Below are 20000 nucleotides of genomic sequence, written 5' to 3'. Positions count from 1 at the left end.
GTCTTAGCTCGTTTATCATCAATCCGCTACTATCAATTTTTAACTGTGTATTAACGCAGCAATACTTTCCTCCTCTCTGGAACAGATATGCTGTGAGGCCACACCCTAAATGCCAATCTGCAACCCTCATTAAACAGTTCAGGCCAATCCCTCATTCTTCCAGCCTCTTGAAGCTCATGGAGAAGACATTACTTTCCACCATCACCAATCAAATCATGCCTCACAAACCCCACAGATTCACTATGGCATTCCAGGTAGATCCACAGTCACCAATTTAACATCGATAACCAACACCATTCTCAGTGCACTAGACGCTAAAGCAGAGCTTTCTGTCACCTACATCGACCTGGAAGCTGCTTTCGACTCCATCAGTATCCCCTCACTTGTTCACCTCCTAGAAAACTACTTCTACATAAAAGGTGACATGCTGTGATTTATCACAGCCCTGCTCTCTGAGAGAACCCTTCTTCTTAAAGCAGATCAACACACAATCTGGAGAAAGATCACTGCAGGAGTTCCCCAAGGCGGAGTTCTCTCCGGAGCATTATTCACCGCAGTTATTCTTCCGTTTGTGCAACAGAGAGAAGACATACTCTGCATAGCAGAGTATGTCTTCTCTTATATTATTATATTAAGATATTATTATTATATTATTATATTAAGATGATATTAAGATATTTACTCAGATTAACCCCAGCGAACATCTTTCAAACATCAATAAAAAGATCTGTGAAAAGTTACGTAACTTAGGATCCTATCTCCATCAATTTGGCCTCCTCATTAACCCTGCCAAATCAGCACAAATTGTCTTTTCTCTGAAGCGCCAACCCACTGAAATCCAAGCCTCTCTCGACTATAAACTGAGCTTCAACCCCCACATTGACAAGCTCACAGCAAAATTCTGTCAAATGCGCTGGACCACAAAACAACAACTGCTCCACGTTAGGGATCTGCATGTGACTCGTCGATACGTATACACCTCAGTATACTCCGTCATACTGTATGCCTCGGAAATTTGGGGGTCCGCGGCCCCTACCAACATCAAGCGCGTGTACTCCGCCGAATACTGGCTCCTTCGTTGGATCACGCAAAAACATCGTCGTCCACCCCAGCAAAGAACAACTGCAATGGCAATCTCACTTAATTTTGCCCGACTTCCAGATCTTGTATTTGAAAAACGCCTTGTTCTCACTGTCAAGATGACAACCGGAATGGTCTCGGAGCCAAGCATCTGGGAACTGTGTGGCTGGAGGATCACTCTACCCGGACTGAGGTCAGCTCCCACGCTCACAGCTCACCATAACAGACTATCGTTCAGTGACCGCTTTCTCCCCAGGGAGATGCTCCACACAATCCTTTCAATTGATGGTGACCTCTGTAGGTTTGTGAAGGATCGGAGGTACCGAAGACAGATCCTTAAGAGCCTGACTTTGGCCAGGCAAAGTGCACATTGATAAGGGCAGCATAATAATAATGCCCAATATATTGTAAATATTGTTCAAAGCACGATGTCTTTATGAATGTGTTGTAAATAAAGTCAACAATATCTTTATGAATATAAATATTAATATAACATAATGTAAATCTGAATATCTTTATTATTTCATTGTAAATACTGTCAAAAGAATATATTCTGTAAATAATCTGACATTGATTCTATTTTATTGTTGGCTCTGGGGGATGAGCCCGAACTTCGATGTGGGCCCCCTTCCCCCAAGGCTATTGTCCACCAACCAATGTAAAACCCCTGGCATTGCTGCTGTGAAGGGTCTATTGTGTATACCATGTTTGTATACAATAAAGATTAAAGAAAGAAAGAATGGAATAAAGGGGTGCTCTTACGAAGAAAGGCTTAAGTTTTGCAAATTACAGTGTCTGGAGACAAAGCACTGGCGAGGTGATCTGATAGAGGTGTACAAAGCCTTGAATGGTTTGAGCATGCTCAATGCTGATGGGTATTCTTCCTCTTGCTCAGAATAATCACCTGAGAGGGCATAAATTCAAATTGAGGAAAGACAGATGTAGGATAGGTGTGCAGAAATTTGCCTTTAGCCAGCGGGTAGTTGGTTGGTGGAACAGACTTCCATCTCTTGTTGTGGGAGTTGATAGCCTAAATAAATTTAAGACTCAGCTGGACAGGTATTTCGAACAAACGGAGGGGTGAAATGGGAGTGGTGGGTTTTGTTTTTTTTTGTTTGTTTTTTTTGGCTGCCACTGCATAAGCTTGCTTTCTTGCATCAAATGCCTCGACTAATGCTAATGCTAAATATATAATAGAAAAAGTAAGTTTTTTTTCCTTTTCTTTTTTTTTTTTTTTTTGTGAACTTTCTCACAGTTTGTGGGACTTCTCACTTGACATTTTCACCTGAGAATCTAAAATGCTGATGGGACTGATATTCGTGCCCCACTTGTGAGTCAAAGAGACCAAATTCTGGTGAAGTCTGGTCATTCTATGACAACAAAATCTTCTACTTGCACCTTCACAATGGTGCCATTGCCAGCAACCCTGGTTGTATCCCCCAGTGCAAGTCCTGAAAAACAATACCTAGTATATAGAGTGATCCCCCTGGTGTGAACCAATGTAAGCAGGAATTGAGGTGTGGGGGTCTACATCACATAGAGGAAGAGTGCCCTCCCTGTATGACCAAGTAATATTAGGTAGTAGAACAATGAACTCATCACCTGGTGAAATACCACCACTTTCCTTATTAGAGGCCTGATGTGGTGAAACTGTTATTACAGTTTTACTACAAACCTATTAGTAGCTCTCTCAGAGGCATTCAGATCAGATAAAGTATAATCTTACTGCCTCTAATCTGCATGCTAGTGACTAGACAGAGTCTAGATAGCATGTATGCAGGAGGCACTGTCGCAGCTACATTATGTCAAGAAGCTAGGTATATTCTTGCTTTTTGTATACCATATCCAAAAATTTCATTAATTCACATATGTTCCCCCTCCACTTTTACTTTAACAACTGAACAGTAAAACTAATGATCATGAATAATCAAACTAACAGGAAAAACGTATCTGCAAAAAAGATCTAAAACTGCCAAAAACTTCCTAAGGGAGCCTCTCTCTCATGACCATTCTCAGCATAGTGCCATTTAACATTACAGGAATGCAAAATTACCATTTTAAATCTTCTGATTTCAAAGTTTTCTTAGATCATGTCAGTGAAATTATTCTTGTAGGGATGAAATCCTTTATTCTGCATTCCACCATAAAACCTCATCCTTTATACAAACCATGGTTTTCCAATAAATGCACTAAGGGTGTTCAAGATAAGGATGCAATATCACAATTGGCTTGTATCCAAATCTGCAGCTTCATTTTCTTCTACATCAAAGCTCACAACAACTTTAAAACATTATTAATCAGTCCAAACTAGATTTTGAACAGGCTAAGGGTAGATTACTTGTTTCTTGTCCAAATAGTTGAGGAGCGTTCAAAATTCTTCTGATGTCCTTTTGTTGGAAGTCCACCACAGTTATCAAGTGGAGATTGTCTGACATGGTTGGAGGTGATTTACCAATATTGGAGGTACAAGAGTTGGAGGTAAAAGTAGGATACTAGTAAATTGCCTTTATATTTAGGATGCAACAGAACCATCAGGTTGTTGTTGTTGTTTTGGGTTTTTTGGCACAAGGGCTTCCTGGGCCATATTGTGCCTTTTCATTATTAACTTATGACTGAGTTATTAATATAATTGTTGTCAGAGGCCATTATATACATTTATGCTCTTCAAGTATCTAAACAGTGCTTCAAAATTAGCATTATTTCAAAGTATGTGTGGTAAATTTAAAGGTTCCAGCAGATTGGATGCAGAATAAAAACTGGATTTCCTGGTTACTTGAATAATTAGGGCATTCTATTAGAATATGTTTGATTGTTAGCTGAGTCTGACAGAATGGACATTGAGGTGGGTTTTCTCCCATAAGCAAGAACAAATGAGTGTATATGAATGTCCAATACGGAGTCTTTCCAAAATCACTTCTTCACATCTGCTTTTCCTGAAACTAGAAGTCCACAACTGAGGTTCCTTTCTAATCTGAAACAGTTTATTATTCACTTGTGTTTGCCACAGATTAGTCCATTGAAGCCTACATGCTGTTTTAACAGTGGATTTATAATCAATGTGTGGGACTTTCAGATGATAGAGTGATCTACTGATAGGATGTTTAGCAGCACGATCTGCACTTTCATTACCTGGGAAGCCGACATGCCCAGGGATCCAGCAGAAGGTAACCAACTGTTTGGATGTTTGATATTGGTATAATTGAGACCGTATCTGTTTCAGAATGGGGTGTTGGGAAAAAGTAGTAGAAAAAGTAAAAAAAGTGAAGGAGTCGGTGTATATAAGAGCTTTTTTGATTTGCTGTTTGGTTATATTATCTAGAGCTAGTTTTATTGCATACAGTTCTGCTGTATAGGTACTGCATTCTGTAGGAAGAGACACAGCTATTGAAAAAGCAGAAGAAATTGCTGCAGCACCTACAGTTTCATCTGTTTTGGAGCCGTCTGTATATATATGAAATTTCTCTGCGTTTTCTAAGGTATGGGCTTTATGCAGCTGCTGGAAGTTGTTGTTTGGCAGAGAGCCTTTTCTCCATCTCAGAAAGAAATTATCACAGAGATGTGAGTAACGAGACCAGGGATGTTCAGGAGGAGCTACGTCTTCAAGGATATGCTGGAAGTTAATATTCCAACTGAGCATCAGTTCTTGCAATCTAATACCCGCAGGGCAGTTTTCATTAGGTTTATTATGATATAGCATTTCATACTGAGGGTTAAACAGGTATTCCCAGCAAGGATGAGATGGAATACTTTTTATTTTTGCAGCATAGCTACATAGTAAGGATTTTCGTCTAAGGTGTAATGGCGGTTCATTTGCATCAATATACAGGCTACGGACTGGAGATGTCCTGAAGGCACCTGTGGCTATCCTTAGGGCACTATGTTGAACAGTATTTAGACGTAACAAGGAATTGTTTCTTGCAGAGTCATAGACAGGTGACCCGTAATCTAAGCAGGACCGGATAAAACTTTTATAAAGATGTGTGAGGGAGTGTCTATCAGCACCCCAGGAGTTAGATGACACAGCTCTTAAGATGTTGAATTTCTTTTGACAGGCCGTTCTAAGGTAGGCTAGGTGATTGGAAAAATTAAGTTTACAGTCTAGATATAAACCCAATAAACGAAAATTGTTGGTAAGAGGAATCCGATTGTTCTTTAAATATATTTCAGGATCTGGATGTAATTTTCGTTGTTTACAGAAATGAACTGCAGTCAATTTATTTTCTGCTAATGAATAGCCATTCCATTGCGCCCACAATTCTATTCTGGCTATGGACATTTGAAGTTGCCTTTCAATGGAAATCATGGTTTGTGACTGACAAGAGATAATCAGGTCATCGGCAAACATGTATGATTCAACTGTTTTTGGTATGTCTTGTGTTATATTTGTAATTCTTATTGTGAATAGTGTTGCACTCAGGATGGAACCATGTGGTACACCCTCCTCTTGTTCAAATGATTTGGATATAGCGTTCCTATATCTGACCTGAAAAGTTCTGTAGTGTAGGAAATTTTGTATAAATTGGGGTAACTGCCCCCTCAGACCGAATGAACGAAGATCCTGAAGGATACCATATCGCCAAGTGGTATCAAACGCTTTCTCAATATCGAGATTGACCATAACCAGATGTTGTCTCTTGATGAAAGCATTGCGGATATTTGTTTCTGCTTTAATCATCACATCTAAGGTTGAGTGGTTTTTCCGAAAACCATACTGATTTCGGTTTAGCAGATTGTTTGTTTCCAGAAGCCAAGTTAACCGCCTGTGCACCATTTTTTCTAAGACTGCCTAAACAGCTAGTCAGCGATATCGGCCTGTAATTATTATGTATGGTATGATCCTTACCTGGCTTCGGAAAGGCCAGTACAATTGAGTGACGCCATGAGTGCAGATAAGTATTTTCTAAATATATTCGATTGTAGAATCTCAATAGGGAACTTATTGCTTTATTATTTAACTTTTTTAACATTATATAGCATACTCCATCCGGGCCGGCAGCAGTACTTGATGTTTTGTTTAGAGACTCAAAAAGTTCCTTCAACGTGAATGGCTGATTGTACGGTTGAGATGCCTTAGTATAAAAAATTATTTTATGTTGTTCTGCAGATGCCTTAATTTTTTGGAAGGTTTGACTGTATGTGGACACTGCTGATATACTGGCGAAAGACTCAGCTAATGCGTTTGCTATTTCTTTTGGATCAGACAATTCTTGCCCTTTCCAGTTCAGGATTGAGGCTGGAGACTGCACAAATTTACCCTTAAGTGCTTGAATTTTCTTCCAGATGAGTCTGAAGTCCGTATCCTTGTTTATTGTGGAAGCAAAACCTATCCAGGCATCTTTCTTTGCTTTTCTTCTTGTTTGGCGGAAATTGGCCTTGAGTCTTTTAAAGTTAATAAAATTAGCAGTTGTAGGAAATTTTCTAAACGAATTCCAAGCTCGATTTTTTGTCTGTTTAGCATGTGTGCATTCCTGATTCCACCAGTAATGACTCTGTCTGCGTTTCCCAGGTAAAGATTTTGGTATTGCAGAATTTGCAGCTTGTAATATTTGATTCGTTATATGATCGTTTACACTATCTATGGGCTGAGACTGGACTATCTCATCATCAAACTGGATTAGGAAGGAAAATTTATGCCAGTTTGCCCAATAGAATTTCCACGTGGATCGCTGCAATGGAGACAAGTTTACTTGTGTTTGAATATTGCAAAGAATCGGTAAGTAATCACTGTTTAGCGGGTTATCGAGAACTGACCACCCCATATTGGCATAAATGGAGGGAGAGCAGATTGAAAGATCTATTGCAGTCATGGATCCTGTAGTAAAATGGACATAGGTGGGGTCACCAGTGTTTAACAGAGTAAGGTTATGAGTATCAAGCAGCAATTCTATTATTTTACCCCTTTTGTCAATTTTTGGCGATCCCCATAGAGGATGATGAGCATTAAAGTCACCCAGCAAGCAGAAAGGAGATGGCAGCTGATCTACTAACTTTTCTAAATCATCTGAGGAGAAAGCAAAATTAGGAGGGAGATATATAGAGGCTATTGTAATGGTGATACCAATTTCAATGTGCACTGCCACTACTTCAAAAGGAGTCTGAAGGGAAACATGCTTGGATGGAATGTTATTTCTGACAATGATAGCCACCCTCCACGAGCTGGCGTGTCAATGCTCCTATCTCGTCTAAAGATGGTATAATTTTTGATGGAAAGACACACTCGTGAATTTAGAAGAGTTTCCTGTAAGGCTATGCCAGCTGATTCATACCGATCGATTAGATCCTGCAAATCATCTTTTGCATTCTGAAATCCTCTGCAGTTCCACTGAAGGATTTTTTTCCATTAAGTGGTTTTTTTGTGTTGTTTTCGACTCTGACTGTTTTTTAGTTGCAGCTTGCTTGTATCGATCAATTTTTGCTTTGTCTTTCCTAGGAAAGACGGGTCGGGTCACATCCATCATCACTTGCATGTAATTCTAAAATTGTATCTTCTGAATCGTGATGTTCGTCAATGTCCATTCCGGTGGTGGATGTTTGCAGTTTCTTGGTTTCTATTACTTTTGGTTTTATTGTTGAGGAGGCCTCCATTGGTATGGTAATTGGGGTATTATTGGACTGTTCACTTGTTTTTTGTGTAGGACACTGTTTTGAAATAGAAAGCAACGAACGTGCCCAGTTCGCAATTGATATATTTGGAGGAATTGATACTTCAGTTTGGATCCCTACAGACTATGAAGATTGAGCTGCTGTGGCATATGTCTGCTTTGTCTCTGTTTTGATTATCTGTCTTCTTGCCTCTGAGTATGTCACTTTGTTCTCTACTTTATATTTTTGAATTTTTTTTCCTTGCTTCCATAATTCACATGTTTTTGAGAAAGCTGGGTGGTTACCCTTACAATTTGGGCAATGCGGAGTGGTAGTGGCACAATCAGATTGGTTATGGTCTTTTGACCCGCAGTTGGGACATACTGCCTCACCTCGACATGCAGTCTGGGAGTGTCCATATTTTTGGCATTTGTAGCACCTGATGGGATTCGGAATGTATGGTCGGACACGGCAATGCAGGTAGCCTGCTTTCACAGATGTTGGTAAGTTAGGAGCGCTAAAGGTAAGAATTATGCTTCTTGTTGGAACGAGTGTACCGTCTTTTCAGGTCATGATTCTCCTTGCTTGGATGACTTTTTGATCGTGTAATTCTTGGACAATTTCCTCCTCTGGTACAAGTAATAAGTCCCATTCTGTTATTACTCCTTTTAAGGAGTTTAAGGTGGCATGGGGTGTAACTTTTATTTGGTGTCCTCCAAAAGTTGAGCTTTAATAGCTTTACAGAACGTTGAGGTTGAGTTGTTTCTATTAGAAGATCACCTGATTGAAGTCGCCTTACTGATTTAGGTGAACCAGCAGCAGACAATGCATTTCTGCACTAGAAAAGGTGATAATTTACTCAGAGGCTGAACTGATAGAGAGTGCAAGATGAGGAAGGCTGGTATCTCCTCTTTAGGTGTTGTTTTCAACCTCTTTGGTTGAGAATAGTCATTTTCGTTGTCATTTTTATTTGCTAGTCTTGAGCTCGATGGCTCTAAAGGTGGAAATGAACTGTTTTCCATCTTTGCTCCTTTCAGCCCTGGGAGAGTGGGTTTCTTCTCCCAGGTTACCGGCCCCGGCACGGGGAGGCAGGAGCAGTGCCGCTAGAGTGACCAAGCGGTATAAGGGTTTAAAGAGAAAAAAGAAAGGTGGATTTCCTTTCTTAAAACTTGCTTACTATTTGTAAGACTAAGTTATTAATTAAAGAGAATGTAAAAAAACTTTTTTAAACTAAATAAGAACTTTGGCTCTGAGTAAAAACTCTATGAATCACTCTGAAATTCGCTTGATCACTATAACGCTTGGCACTCGAGGCCAGAATCATAAGGTTCTACTGCATTATGCGCATACCCGGGTATGCACATCAGGTTTCCGGGAGCATTGGCAAGAGAGTCTGTGAGCAACATGGTCTGATGATGGATATTGGTAAGATACCTGAAATATCACCTTAATGCAGTGGTTTTCAACCTTTTTTTAATAACGGCACCCCTAAGTAATTATTTTATTTTGTGGCACCCCTACTCAATTTTCTACCTGTTAGATCCGATTCTCTCACTGGATATATATATATATATATATATATATATATATATACACACATATATATTGTTTAAAGCTTTATAGAATGTTTGCCACTACCTAATCTTTGACGTTAGATTTATAGTAAATTTTCTTAGGAATTAGCCATTCCGTTTTTTCGGTTGCTTTTCACATTCTGATATATTTTCTGGCTCTTACTACTTAACCAGGATCCCTACTATTAGGGTCGGGAATTTACACTCCCGGTTTATCCGATGTAATATCGATAAATTGCTTTTTCTTTACTATTTCACTTTTATCTATCCTCATGCCTTAATTTTTCATACCTCACGAACTATTAGAGTAATTCGAGGGGGAGTGAGGTACTATTGCTTTAACTACTCTGCTTTCCGTTCGCCTTTAGTTAGCTAAAGGCGAACGGAAGGAGGGAGTATATGATGAGAGCCTTGTCGATCAATTCGGCCCTGGAGGGATTGTGCAAGGCTCAAGGGGTAGAATTTTTTTCAGCCTGGACTGTACTTGTTAACAGGAGAGATTGCTTCTACAGGGATGGGATACACTTAAATAGAAAGGGTGCAAGAATTTTTGCTGTTGCTGTCGAGGCAGTGTTAGGTGGGTCGGAAAACTGCTAGTTGGGGGGGATACAAGGACTAATAGATTAACAGTAGCCACTGGCAGAGGTGGAAGTGATTCTTGCACTGCTTCTATTCAAATGAGCAGAAGTCTGAAAAACAAGATGCAGGATATTTCAGAGACTGCTGGTAGTCATTGCGTTACAAGTAAACACATGGGTTGTGTTAGGGTAGCTAAGAATAGAAACAGGTGCATGTATACCTGCGTGTACACCAATGCTAGGAGTTTGGTAAATAAATTTGATGACTTTGAGGTATTGCTCAAAACATCAAAGGCAGATATTGTTGGGATATCAGAGACGTGGTGTCACACAGATATAAGTAATGCGGAACTGGAATTTGGGGAATACAATGTATATAGAAAGGATAGACAGGACAGGAGGGGAGGAGGGGTTATGCTATTAATTAAGAAACACATAAAGTCAAAGGAAGTGAAGCCAGTTGACATCGCTGGACAGGGCAGTGTCGAGTCAGTTTGGTGTGACATAAGCATAGGGAAATCAAAATTGAGAGTAGGAGTGTGCTATAGGCCTAATGACTCTGATGAGTATAATAATATATTGTACAGGGAAATAGAGTGGGCCAGTAAATCAGAGAGTCTTATAATGGGGGATTTTAATTTCCCAGATATTGACTGGAATTTGTGGGTTGGTCACTCGCACACTAGCAAGGCTTTTGTGGATTTATTGGATGATTGTTTTCTACATCAGCATGTTCGTGAGGCAACAAGAGGGAGCAATACTCTTGATCTGATTATCAGTAGTGATTCTTCATGCATTAAGAACCTGCAGATAAATGAACCACTAGGTGGCAGTGATCACAGTGTGTTGAAGTGGGATTTACTCAAGGAGGTAACTACCATCAGAGGTAAAGGGAAGGGTTTTTGTTTTCGTAAAGGCGACTATGATGGTCTGAGACAGTATTTAAATTCTATACAGTGGGACCAACTGATGATGTTACCAACAGCAAACTCAAAATGGGAAGCATTCAAGGAACTAATCTTGGTGGCTACCAGGCTTTACATACCAACTAAGAAATATTGTTCAAGGTTTAGGCCTAAATGGTTGTCAGATGGACTAATGAGACATGTGGCAGAGAAGAAAAATGCATGGGATACATACAAATTAATGGGTGACATGGAAGCCTATGATAGATATAAGTTGGTCTGTAACCAAGTCACAAAGGAGATTAGGCAGGCAAAGGCAGACTACGAAAAATCCTTGGCAAAGGATGCAAAGAAAAACAGAAAGGAGTTCTTTACATACTTGAACTCGAGAAGGAAAGGGATGAATCAGATTGGTCCACTGGATATTGATGGTTCAACAGTTGAGGATCCTGCTCAGGTGGCTAACAATCTAAATGAGTATTTTGCATCTACATTCACGCATGAGGAGTTATTCAGGAAGGAGAATGATGTAGGTAAAGTAAACATTGGCAGTGAGCTGGATGATTTTGTAATAACTGAGAGGAAAGTGGAGGAGAGATTGTTGAGGATAAACATAAAAAAGGCACCTGGGGTGGATGGGATCTATCCAGTTATATTAAAGGAGGCAGCAAAGGAAGTATGCAAACCCCTAGCCATAATTATGAGAGCTTCTTTGGACTCAGGGGAGGTACCCATAGACTGGAGATGTGCAAATGTAACCCCAATTCACAAAGGAGGATCAAAGGCTGACACAAGTAATTATAGACCTGTTAGTTTAACTTCTGTTCCAGGTAAATTAATGGAGGCACTGGTTAAAGAAGCACTGCAGGATCATCTAGACAAGAATTCCGTTATAGCTCAGACGCAGCATGGTTTTGTTAAGGGCAGGTCTTGCCTGACCAATTTGATTGGATACTATGATGTAGTCACAAAAGAACTGGATGCAGGGAATAACTTTGATATTATATATTTGGATCTTAGAAAGGCTTTTGATACTGTTGCACATGGAAGACTGCTGCACAAATTGGAGCAGTGTGGCATTGGAGGCAAATTGCTGCTATGGATAAGGGGATGGTTGAGTGGCAGAAGACAGAGAGTGGTAATCAATGGACACTGCTCAACGTGGACTAATGTTATTAGTGGAGTTCCTCAAGGTTCAGTGTTGGGTCCATTGTTGTTTTCGGTGTTTATGAATGATATTGATGATGGGATATCAAGTTTAATGTCTAAGTTTGCAGATGATACAAAGGTTGGCAGGGTCGTTAAGGACACTACTGACGCTATGCTGCTGCAACAGGATCTGGAAAGGTTGAACAGATGGGCTGAGAGGTGGCAAATGAAGTTTAACATTGACAAATGTAAAGTACTACATATGGGTAACAGTAACCCCAGAGCAATGTATCAACTCTGCGGTACTACACTGACAGTAGTGGAGAATGAAAAGGACCTGGGGGTAATTGTGCAGGCAGATATGAAGTTCTCTGAGCAGTGCAGACGAGCTGCAAGAGTAGCTCATGGTGTCTTGTCAATGATATACAGGAATTTTTCTAGCAGGGATAAGGAGGTGATTATTCCCTTGTATAAGGCAATGGTTTGGCCACATCTTGAGTACTGTATACAGGTCTGGAGGCCTCATTTCAAGAAGGATTTAGAGCTGCTGGAACGGGTACAGAGAAGGGCAACAAGATTAGTAAATGGAACAAAGGGTTGCTCTTACGAAGAAAGGCTTAAGTTTTGCAAATTACAGAGTCTGGAGACTAGGCACCGGCGAGGTGATCTGATAGAGGTGTATAAGGCTTTGAATGGTTTGAGCATGCTCAATGCCAATGGGATTCTTCATCTTTCTCAGAATAATCACCTCAGAGGGCATAAATTCAAATTGAGGAAGGACGGATGTCGGATAGATGTGCGGAAATTTGCCTTTGGCCAGCGGGTGGTTGGTTGGTGGAACCGACTTCCATCACTTGTTGTTGAAGTTGATAGCCTAAACAAATTTAAAGCTCAACTGGACAGGTATTTCGAACGGACGGAGGGGTGAAATGGGAGAGGGTTTTTTTTTTTTTTTTTTTGGCTGATGCTGAATAAGCTTGCTTTCTTGCATCATATGCCTCTACTAATGCTAATGCTAATGCTAAATTAGCTATTTTTCTGCAAATTGTTCACCAAATATTAATAATTTCTCAGTTGTGCTTATAATGTTGCAGCTATTGGTCGGGCTAAATATCATCCAGCCTGTATTATTACAAATTTTGGTTAGACTTTCCCCATATTGGCCGGCTAGATTTATACTGATTTATAGCTTCACTATAATTTTAAATTTTAATTTTAAATTATCCATTATTATGGATATTTGATTTGGTATACAGGCAGATGATAACAGAAACCGATGGCTCAGTCTAACAAGGGTATCTATTTTGTAGGGGTTTAGCCCTCGACAAAGTCTCTTGCAAAATGGGTTCCCATGTAAGGCTTATTATGTTAATTAACCTAATATGTTATATTTTTCATGTAATTTTTCATGTATACCGGAGGTACTGTTGGTCAGGGGTTACATCGATTTTCAAACTATGGAGGTACTTACATTACACTATAACTTATATAATTTGGACATATATACACATACATATATACACAAGTTAGTGAAAATGCAGCATATTAGTATGTAGCAAACTCTGAATTAGCAAAAATGGCATCGTTTTAGTTAAATCTCATATTGTGAATATCTTCACTACGAGCTGCCATGATGTTGTCAGTCGAAATTCACTTTATACACCATCAGGTATCTCTCATATTGTGGAGTTATACTTCATAACTGTTTTGTCATCATTGCATCACCAGGATATCTACCGACCCACCAAAGAAGGGCCAAATAGCCCCAAAACAGTGCCGTCTGGGTGGTGGTATCCACTGAGAATAAGTAACAATAGTCTTCTCCTTTGGTGAAGCATTCCTTATTCGAAGTAGTGCAATATCATAGTATCTCGTTGTGAAGGTATTCACAATAAGAGATTTAACTAAAATGATGCCATTTTTGGTAATTCAGAGTTTGCTGCATATTAATATGCTGCATTTGCACTAACTTGTACATAGCCATAAATAAAATTACAATTCATAATACAAATTATATATATATAGTATTGTTGCGCCACCCCGGTTGAAAACCACTGCCTTTCCATAAGGATCAGGACATTCTTCCCACTGACTGGAAATCCTATCCCACAGCTTTGCTGATGGTAGAGCATTATATTCCAACTTCCACTTTGAGAAACTTTTCTAGATAAATGCCTCAATTTCTAAAATATAGACCAATTCCTTAAATGCCAATCTTGAGGTAATTCTCCAATGGAGAATTCCAAATTCAATCCTCTCATAAACTTAGTTATGTATTATTTCTCACAAAAAAAAAAGTGTCTACTGCTCCTGTGTTCATCTTTGATGACACTCAGATCTTTAGCCCAGAACACATCTCTGTTAGGGATCCCCCTTACTTCTAATCTCTCTTATAAACACTTTTTCTCCTGCATCAAAAAAGAACACATTTTCTTTTCTCTTTTTGCTCTCAGCATTACATTTTTCCCAACCACTAACTCTATAAATCTCAAATCAGCCCCATCATGGAATACTGTTCCCACATTTGGAGCAATGCCTCCAAAATCTCTTAAACTTCTCTCAAGCAGTCAGGTTAAGTAATGCCCAATCTTTTACTAAGTCTCTCCACTCTCTCTCTCTCACAGAAGTACAATTCCAGCTGCATACCTTTTATATGGATATTTCCATGGGCTGTTCTTCTGAATTGGCATCTGTAATTCTCTCACTCTATTCCAAACCAGCTGGCATCCATTCACTGTCCAACTCCAAACTCACATAAGCAATTTTTCTTCTTCCTCATTTATCCCTTTTACTTCTGTTCTCTGGAGCAACACGTACTTTCTTCACACATATTTTCCAAAAATTAGAATCTACAGAAATTTGAGTGTAATGTCAACAAGCATCCTTTCTCTTCTTAGTCTTCAACCCACAAATGGTATGAAGTACTACAGATTCACATACCTTTCATGTTTTGAATTTTTATTAAAAAAAAAAAAAAAGCAACACCAGAGACCTATAACTGATTTTATAGTAAGAACTTATGAATACAAACAGTAAAATGCAAACCATGGCTATACACACTGAAATAGTAATCGATTTTTCTACCTATCTACCTAACCTATACAGTTGTGAAGTGGTTTGCTTATGCAGAAACTAGCATGTGTTTTTTTACCAGATAGTTTCAAAACAGAAAGAGCTCTAACTTAGAAACAAAACCATTTCAGGAGTATGTTTATATAGTTTTTTTTTTATTGTTTTCAAATCCTGAGAGAGCAGCTTGCATTTTATGAAACATCCTGTATTATTACAATAAATTAAAATTATTTAAAAAAGATATTCCCAGGCATAAATTACTGCTGGAACTAAAGAAAGTATTTCATTTTCAAATCTTATTAAAAAAATATGTATATATTTATCGGCTTTAAAATACAGTTATCTTGATATACCTGCAACTGCTGAACTTGAGCTGTTAAGTGGGCAACAAAGTCTTGATGCTGCTTTTGCAACTGATTATACTGAGCCTGGATTGCACTAGTTATTGGAGTAATGCTTGCCGCATGTTCAGTGATTAAGCTAGCCTGAAACAGATAATAGACAGACATAAACAAAAACAGAATAGCTTAATTTTTTGATAAATAATTTTTTGTTTCAACAGCAGATAGCATAGATTTGGCAGTTTAAAACCAATCAGTAACAAAAAACAAATTCTGCTATATAAATATTGTGTTCATATTCACGGAAGCATACTTACTGCATGAGAAGATTTAATACATATATATAATTTTTTTTTAAAAAAGAAAAACAGCGGAGTTTTCTTCTACCCCAAGATTGGCCTTCCTCTAAATAATACTATTTGTAGGAAGCATCACCTTGTCAGTGAGAGTGGTGTGTGTGTGTGTGGGTGTGGGTGTGTGTGTGTGTGTTTCAAACAGGAACTAATTAAAGTTGACACTTTAACACCTTATTTCATTTTTATTAATGACATGAAGTTTTGTTCGATAGAAAAAACAATTCTTTGCCATTTTAACATGATGGATGCACACAGACTTAAATTTTTAAAAAATCAAAAAAATATGGATTAAAATTAACCACACTGAAAGATTACTGAAATATGACTAGAGTTATAATATACAGGGTGGGGAAGGGAAAACTGATGATTTTTGAAATGAAATAAGGCACTGAAATTTTGATTTGATTGGTCTTTACGTGGCCCCATCTGATCGAATGTTGCGAGTAGCAGTGATTGAGAGGCTTAGCCCCTCTTACTCATTACTTTCCTTGAGTAATTGGAAGCTCTTTTAAAATTTGAAAATGATTTCCTGATTTTGAACAGCAGTATGAGGGGAAATTCACTCTAACGCTAAATAAAAACCAACCGGTGGGAGGGGCTAGACCTGTCAATCACTGCTACTCGTAACAGCTGATCAGAAGGGTACCAGATTATATAGACTAACCTTTGGTTTTATATTTAATGATTACTATAACTAGGAAGTACATTTGATGCCATTTCATTTTTTAATCAGTGAGATGAGATGTTTCCTGTTATTCCTCACACATTGTTCCAGTCTACCTTGAAGGTTTTCATCACATTCTGGATAATTTCTCCTGGAATCACTGCAACTTTGTCCCTTATTTTTGTTTTAATTCTTCAATGCTTTATGGGTCTAGTGACATACATACACTTACTCTTAAGGTAGCCCACAGCCAGTAGTCACAAGTGGTTAAATCCAAAGAAAGTGCCAGCAACGGAACATCACCGTTCCATGAAACCACAATGCTCTGGAAACATTTTGCACGACACACTCATTGTTGTCCTTACCTTATGAGCAGTCATCCCATCTTGCTAGATAGACCCTTATGGTGTTAAGATCAATTCTGTGGCAACAGAATTCTGGCTTTACTCCACAAACTTTCATAGCATTAATACATAGTGATCTGATGTAACCATACCACCTCCATTGTCTTCAAAGTAGTAAGGGCTTATGATTCCAAATGACACAACCCCACACACGACAGTAACTCACTCACTGTAAAGAGGACAATAATGGATCTGTTTTGGATTTTCAGCTGCCCAATAGCAAAAATTGTTTGTTGACACAACTGGACAATTCAAAATGTGCCTCATCTCTCATAAACAGAACATTCTTGACATCTTCCTCAACCATAATTCAGAGGAATTGCTCAGAAAAATTCTGGCAAATAACCAAGTCCCTATCACTTAGCTCTTGAATGACTGCCATTTTGTACGGATAAAAACTGAGATCCTTATGCAAAATTCTGTGCAAGCTTCACGGAAATTATCAGGGTAGCAGCTTGGTTCCTGTCTGAATGGCATGGACTCCAAAGGACAGCGCTTCTCAACTTCAATTTCATTCATACTCTTCACACAAACACTCAGAGGTTTCTTCTTCACTGCAGAAACATTTTCCTGAAAGTTCTGTACCCATAGCTTTACCATGTTAACAGCTAGGAACTGAGCCATGACAAGGGATACCGAAGCGAATGCAAAATAACTGCTGCATTATGGTAACAGGGTCACCATTCTTGAAAATGCATTTCAATAATGAAAGCACAATGTTTCACGGTCCATTTCTCCATTGCTAATAAAATGGCATGAGATAACCCCACTACCTCACCTAGCATTGTTGCTGCAATAATGTGATTTGAAATTTATCAGCTTTCTCTGCCCCACCCTGTATAAAGCAAAAGTTGGATGAATTTTCTAAGCAATTCAAAGAGCATTTTGAAATGTATATGGGAAAATTTCAAAATGTACACAAACACTTGTAATGGATTTCAGCCGACCAGGCTAGCCGGGTGGGTAAAGTGCCTGCCTGGCAACCCAAAGGTCGCGGGTTCAATTCCCGCCTCGGGCTTGGATCAAAGTACTGCAAAAACCTTGGGAGGTGCATTATGGCCACAGAAGCCTATGCGCCAACAACTACCAAAAAAAAAAAAAGGATTTCAACTTAGACTTCTGTAGGCAATAAAGACTTCAGATAATCTGTCCATAGATAATCAAGTTTACTGTATACAGAAATATAATAAGTTACCTTCTGATATATACATTAAAGGGCATGTTTACACACCAACATAAATTAGTAGAATTTGTTTTGTCAATGGCAGAAGCAGTGCCCTTTGAAACAATTTAAGAACAGAGGAAAGTGAGTTATGTCTGGAGTGCTTAATAACACTGGGTTAATATTTTTTGGGAGTGGACGAACAGTATAAGCCTGACAGGCAGAGAGGGGAAAAAAACTCAGGCTAATTACAAACAAAGATGAAGGTAAGAAAACTGAGAATGTAGAAACTTTAAAATTTTAATACAAAATTCAGTATTAAATCCTGGCCTACTATATACATTAAAGGTAGTTTCTTAATTAAATTCTTAAAATTCATCACTAGAGAAGGAAATGGTGGAGATGGGTACCAGAAAATATGGGTTTTCTGGCCAGTCAATAAATCTGCTTCCAGAGAGCAACTTGAAATAAGTAATAAAGTTTAGCAGAAATGTGGAAGGCAAGAAATCCTTTTTTTTTTTTTTTTTGCTGGCAAAGTAAACCCTTGCCAAGTTGTAATTTAGTAATTTAGTTGGTTATCTGGGGAAGGATATTTTTGCTTTCTTTCTAAACATTTTTTGTTTCATTTTAAAGGCAAGGGTAAGATCATCTTACCCTTGGATTATCATACTAGAACTGTAAATCCTAGAAGCAGAATTAATAGCAACACAGAAAGTCATTTGGTAAGAAGCTCAACTGCAAAATCAATAGGACATTTAACTAATAAATCCCACTGAAAAATATCAGAAAATTCAGAATCATCTTTACAGTTAAGCAATTTTGGAGAGAACATCCACTCATGTTCAATTATAACTGGATTCCCACTTAATCAAAATACGAATCAAATAAAAGCATAGTACCAAAATAAACTGGAGTAGGTGGGAGTGGGGGTACAGTGAAACCTCTATAAGCAATCACCGCCTCGACGAGACCACCTTTACAAAAGACCAATAATTCTTCGAACAGTTTTAAATAAATGTCCTGTGTATAAACTATTCTCTATGGGTACCACTCTCTGACACAAATGTGATCGTTAATTCTGCAGTTTGGGGGCCAACATATTCCATAAATTCCTAAGAATCTGTAATCCTCTTAAGTTGACCATTGTCATACCTGACTGGGACTGCTAATCCTGTTGTTTGGCAGTCAGTGTTTTCACAGAGTTCTATGAATAACCTGGAGTTTTTTCTGAAGTAACTGTATAAATATTGCTACCAAATAGGTATTTCATTCATCTATTTCTGATTTATCCATCCTCAAATATAGCCATGATGGTAGAAAAAAGAAAAATGAAATTTTTTAATTTAGAAACGCAAGTGAAAGTTATAGAAGATGCAACAAAACATTTATCGCCAAAACACAGAGGTATAATTGTGATAAAACACAAATTTTCCAGGAAAAAAATAATATTAAAGAAAAGTGGATGCGGAATGCAAATAAAATTATTCAACAAGAAACATATCAAGAAATTAATGAGTCTGTAATTCCTCTGTCAAACTCAACTGGTTTGACAGAGGAATTCCAGTAAGCGTCCAATATTATAACAAAAATCCTTGTATAAGGCAATGGTCAGGCCACACCTTGAGTATTGCATACAGGTCTGCAAGCCTCATTTCAAGAAAGATGTAGAGCTGCTGGAAAGAGTAGAGAGAGAAGGGTTGCTGTTACCAAGAAAGGCTTAAGTTCTGAAAATTGCGGTGTCTGCGAACTAGGCACATGAAAGGTGATCTGATTGAGGTGTAAAGGCCTTGAATGGTTTGAGCAAGTCCAATGCTGATGGAATTCTTCCTCTTGCTCAGATTCTGCACCTGAGGAGACAAATTAAAATTTAAGAAAGACAGTTGTAGAACAGATTCAAAAATTTGCATTTACTTAAAATTTACATTACCTGCCATGATGGTGAAATTTAATCCGTTTAAATAGTTGACGACATAATACTGTCGAAATGGACAGAAACGCTTAGACTGTAAAGTTAAAATACAATCCACAAGTTTATTAAAATGAGTCGCACATGTTACGGCATCTTCTTTAACTAATGTCACCTTTTTAATAAAATGAAGAGTTTCTGCTTGCTCATCAGAAATAACCAAAGCA

At 38.4% G+C, this 20000-nt stretch overlaps 1 protein-coding gene across 1 annotated transcript in view; it reads right to left on the bottom strand.

The window, feature by feature from the left end:
- scaf6 (SR-related CTD associated factor 6) overlaps positions 1–20000 on the bottom strand; it is a 320666-nt gene that overhangs the window by 113614 nt on the left and 187052 nt on the right. Inside the window, exon 11 of the mRNA XM_090374863.1 lies at positions 15294–15425. Within this exon, the coding sequence (XP_090230989.1) occupies positions 15294–15425 (132 nt within the window). The remainder of the gene's footprint in view (positions 1–15293; positions 15426–20000) is intronic.

The sequence above is a fragment of the Mastigoproctus giganteus genome, chromosome 5, assembly GCF_048544385.1.
Source record: "Mastigoproctus giganteus isolate SK-2022 chromosome 5, ASM4854438v1, whole genome shotgun sequence".
Classification (NCBI taxonomy): domain Eukaryota; kingdom Metazoa; phylum Arthropoda; class Arachnida; order Uropygi; family Thelyphonidae; genus Mastigoproctus; species Mastigoproctus giganteus.
The sequence above is the reverse complement of the archived record's forward strand: the minus strand, read 5'-3'. Positions and strand labels throughout refer to the sequence as shown.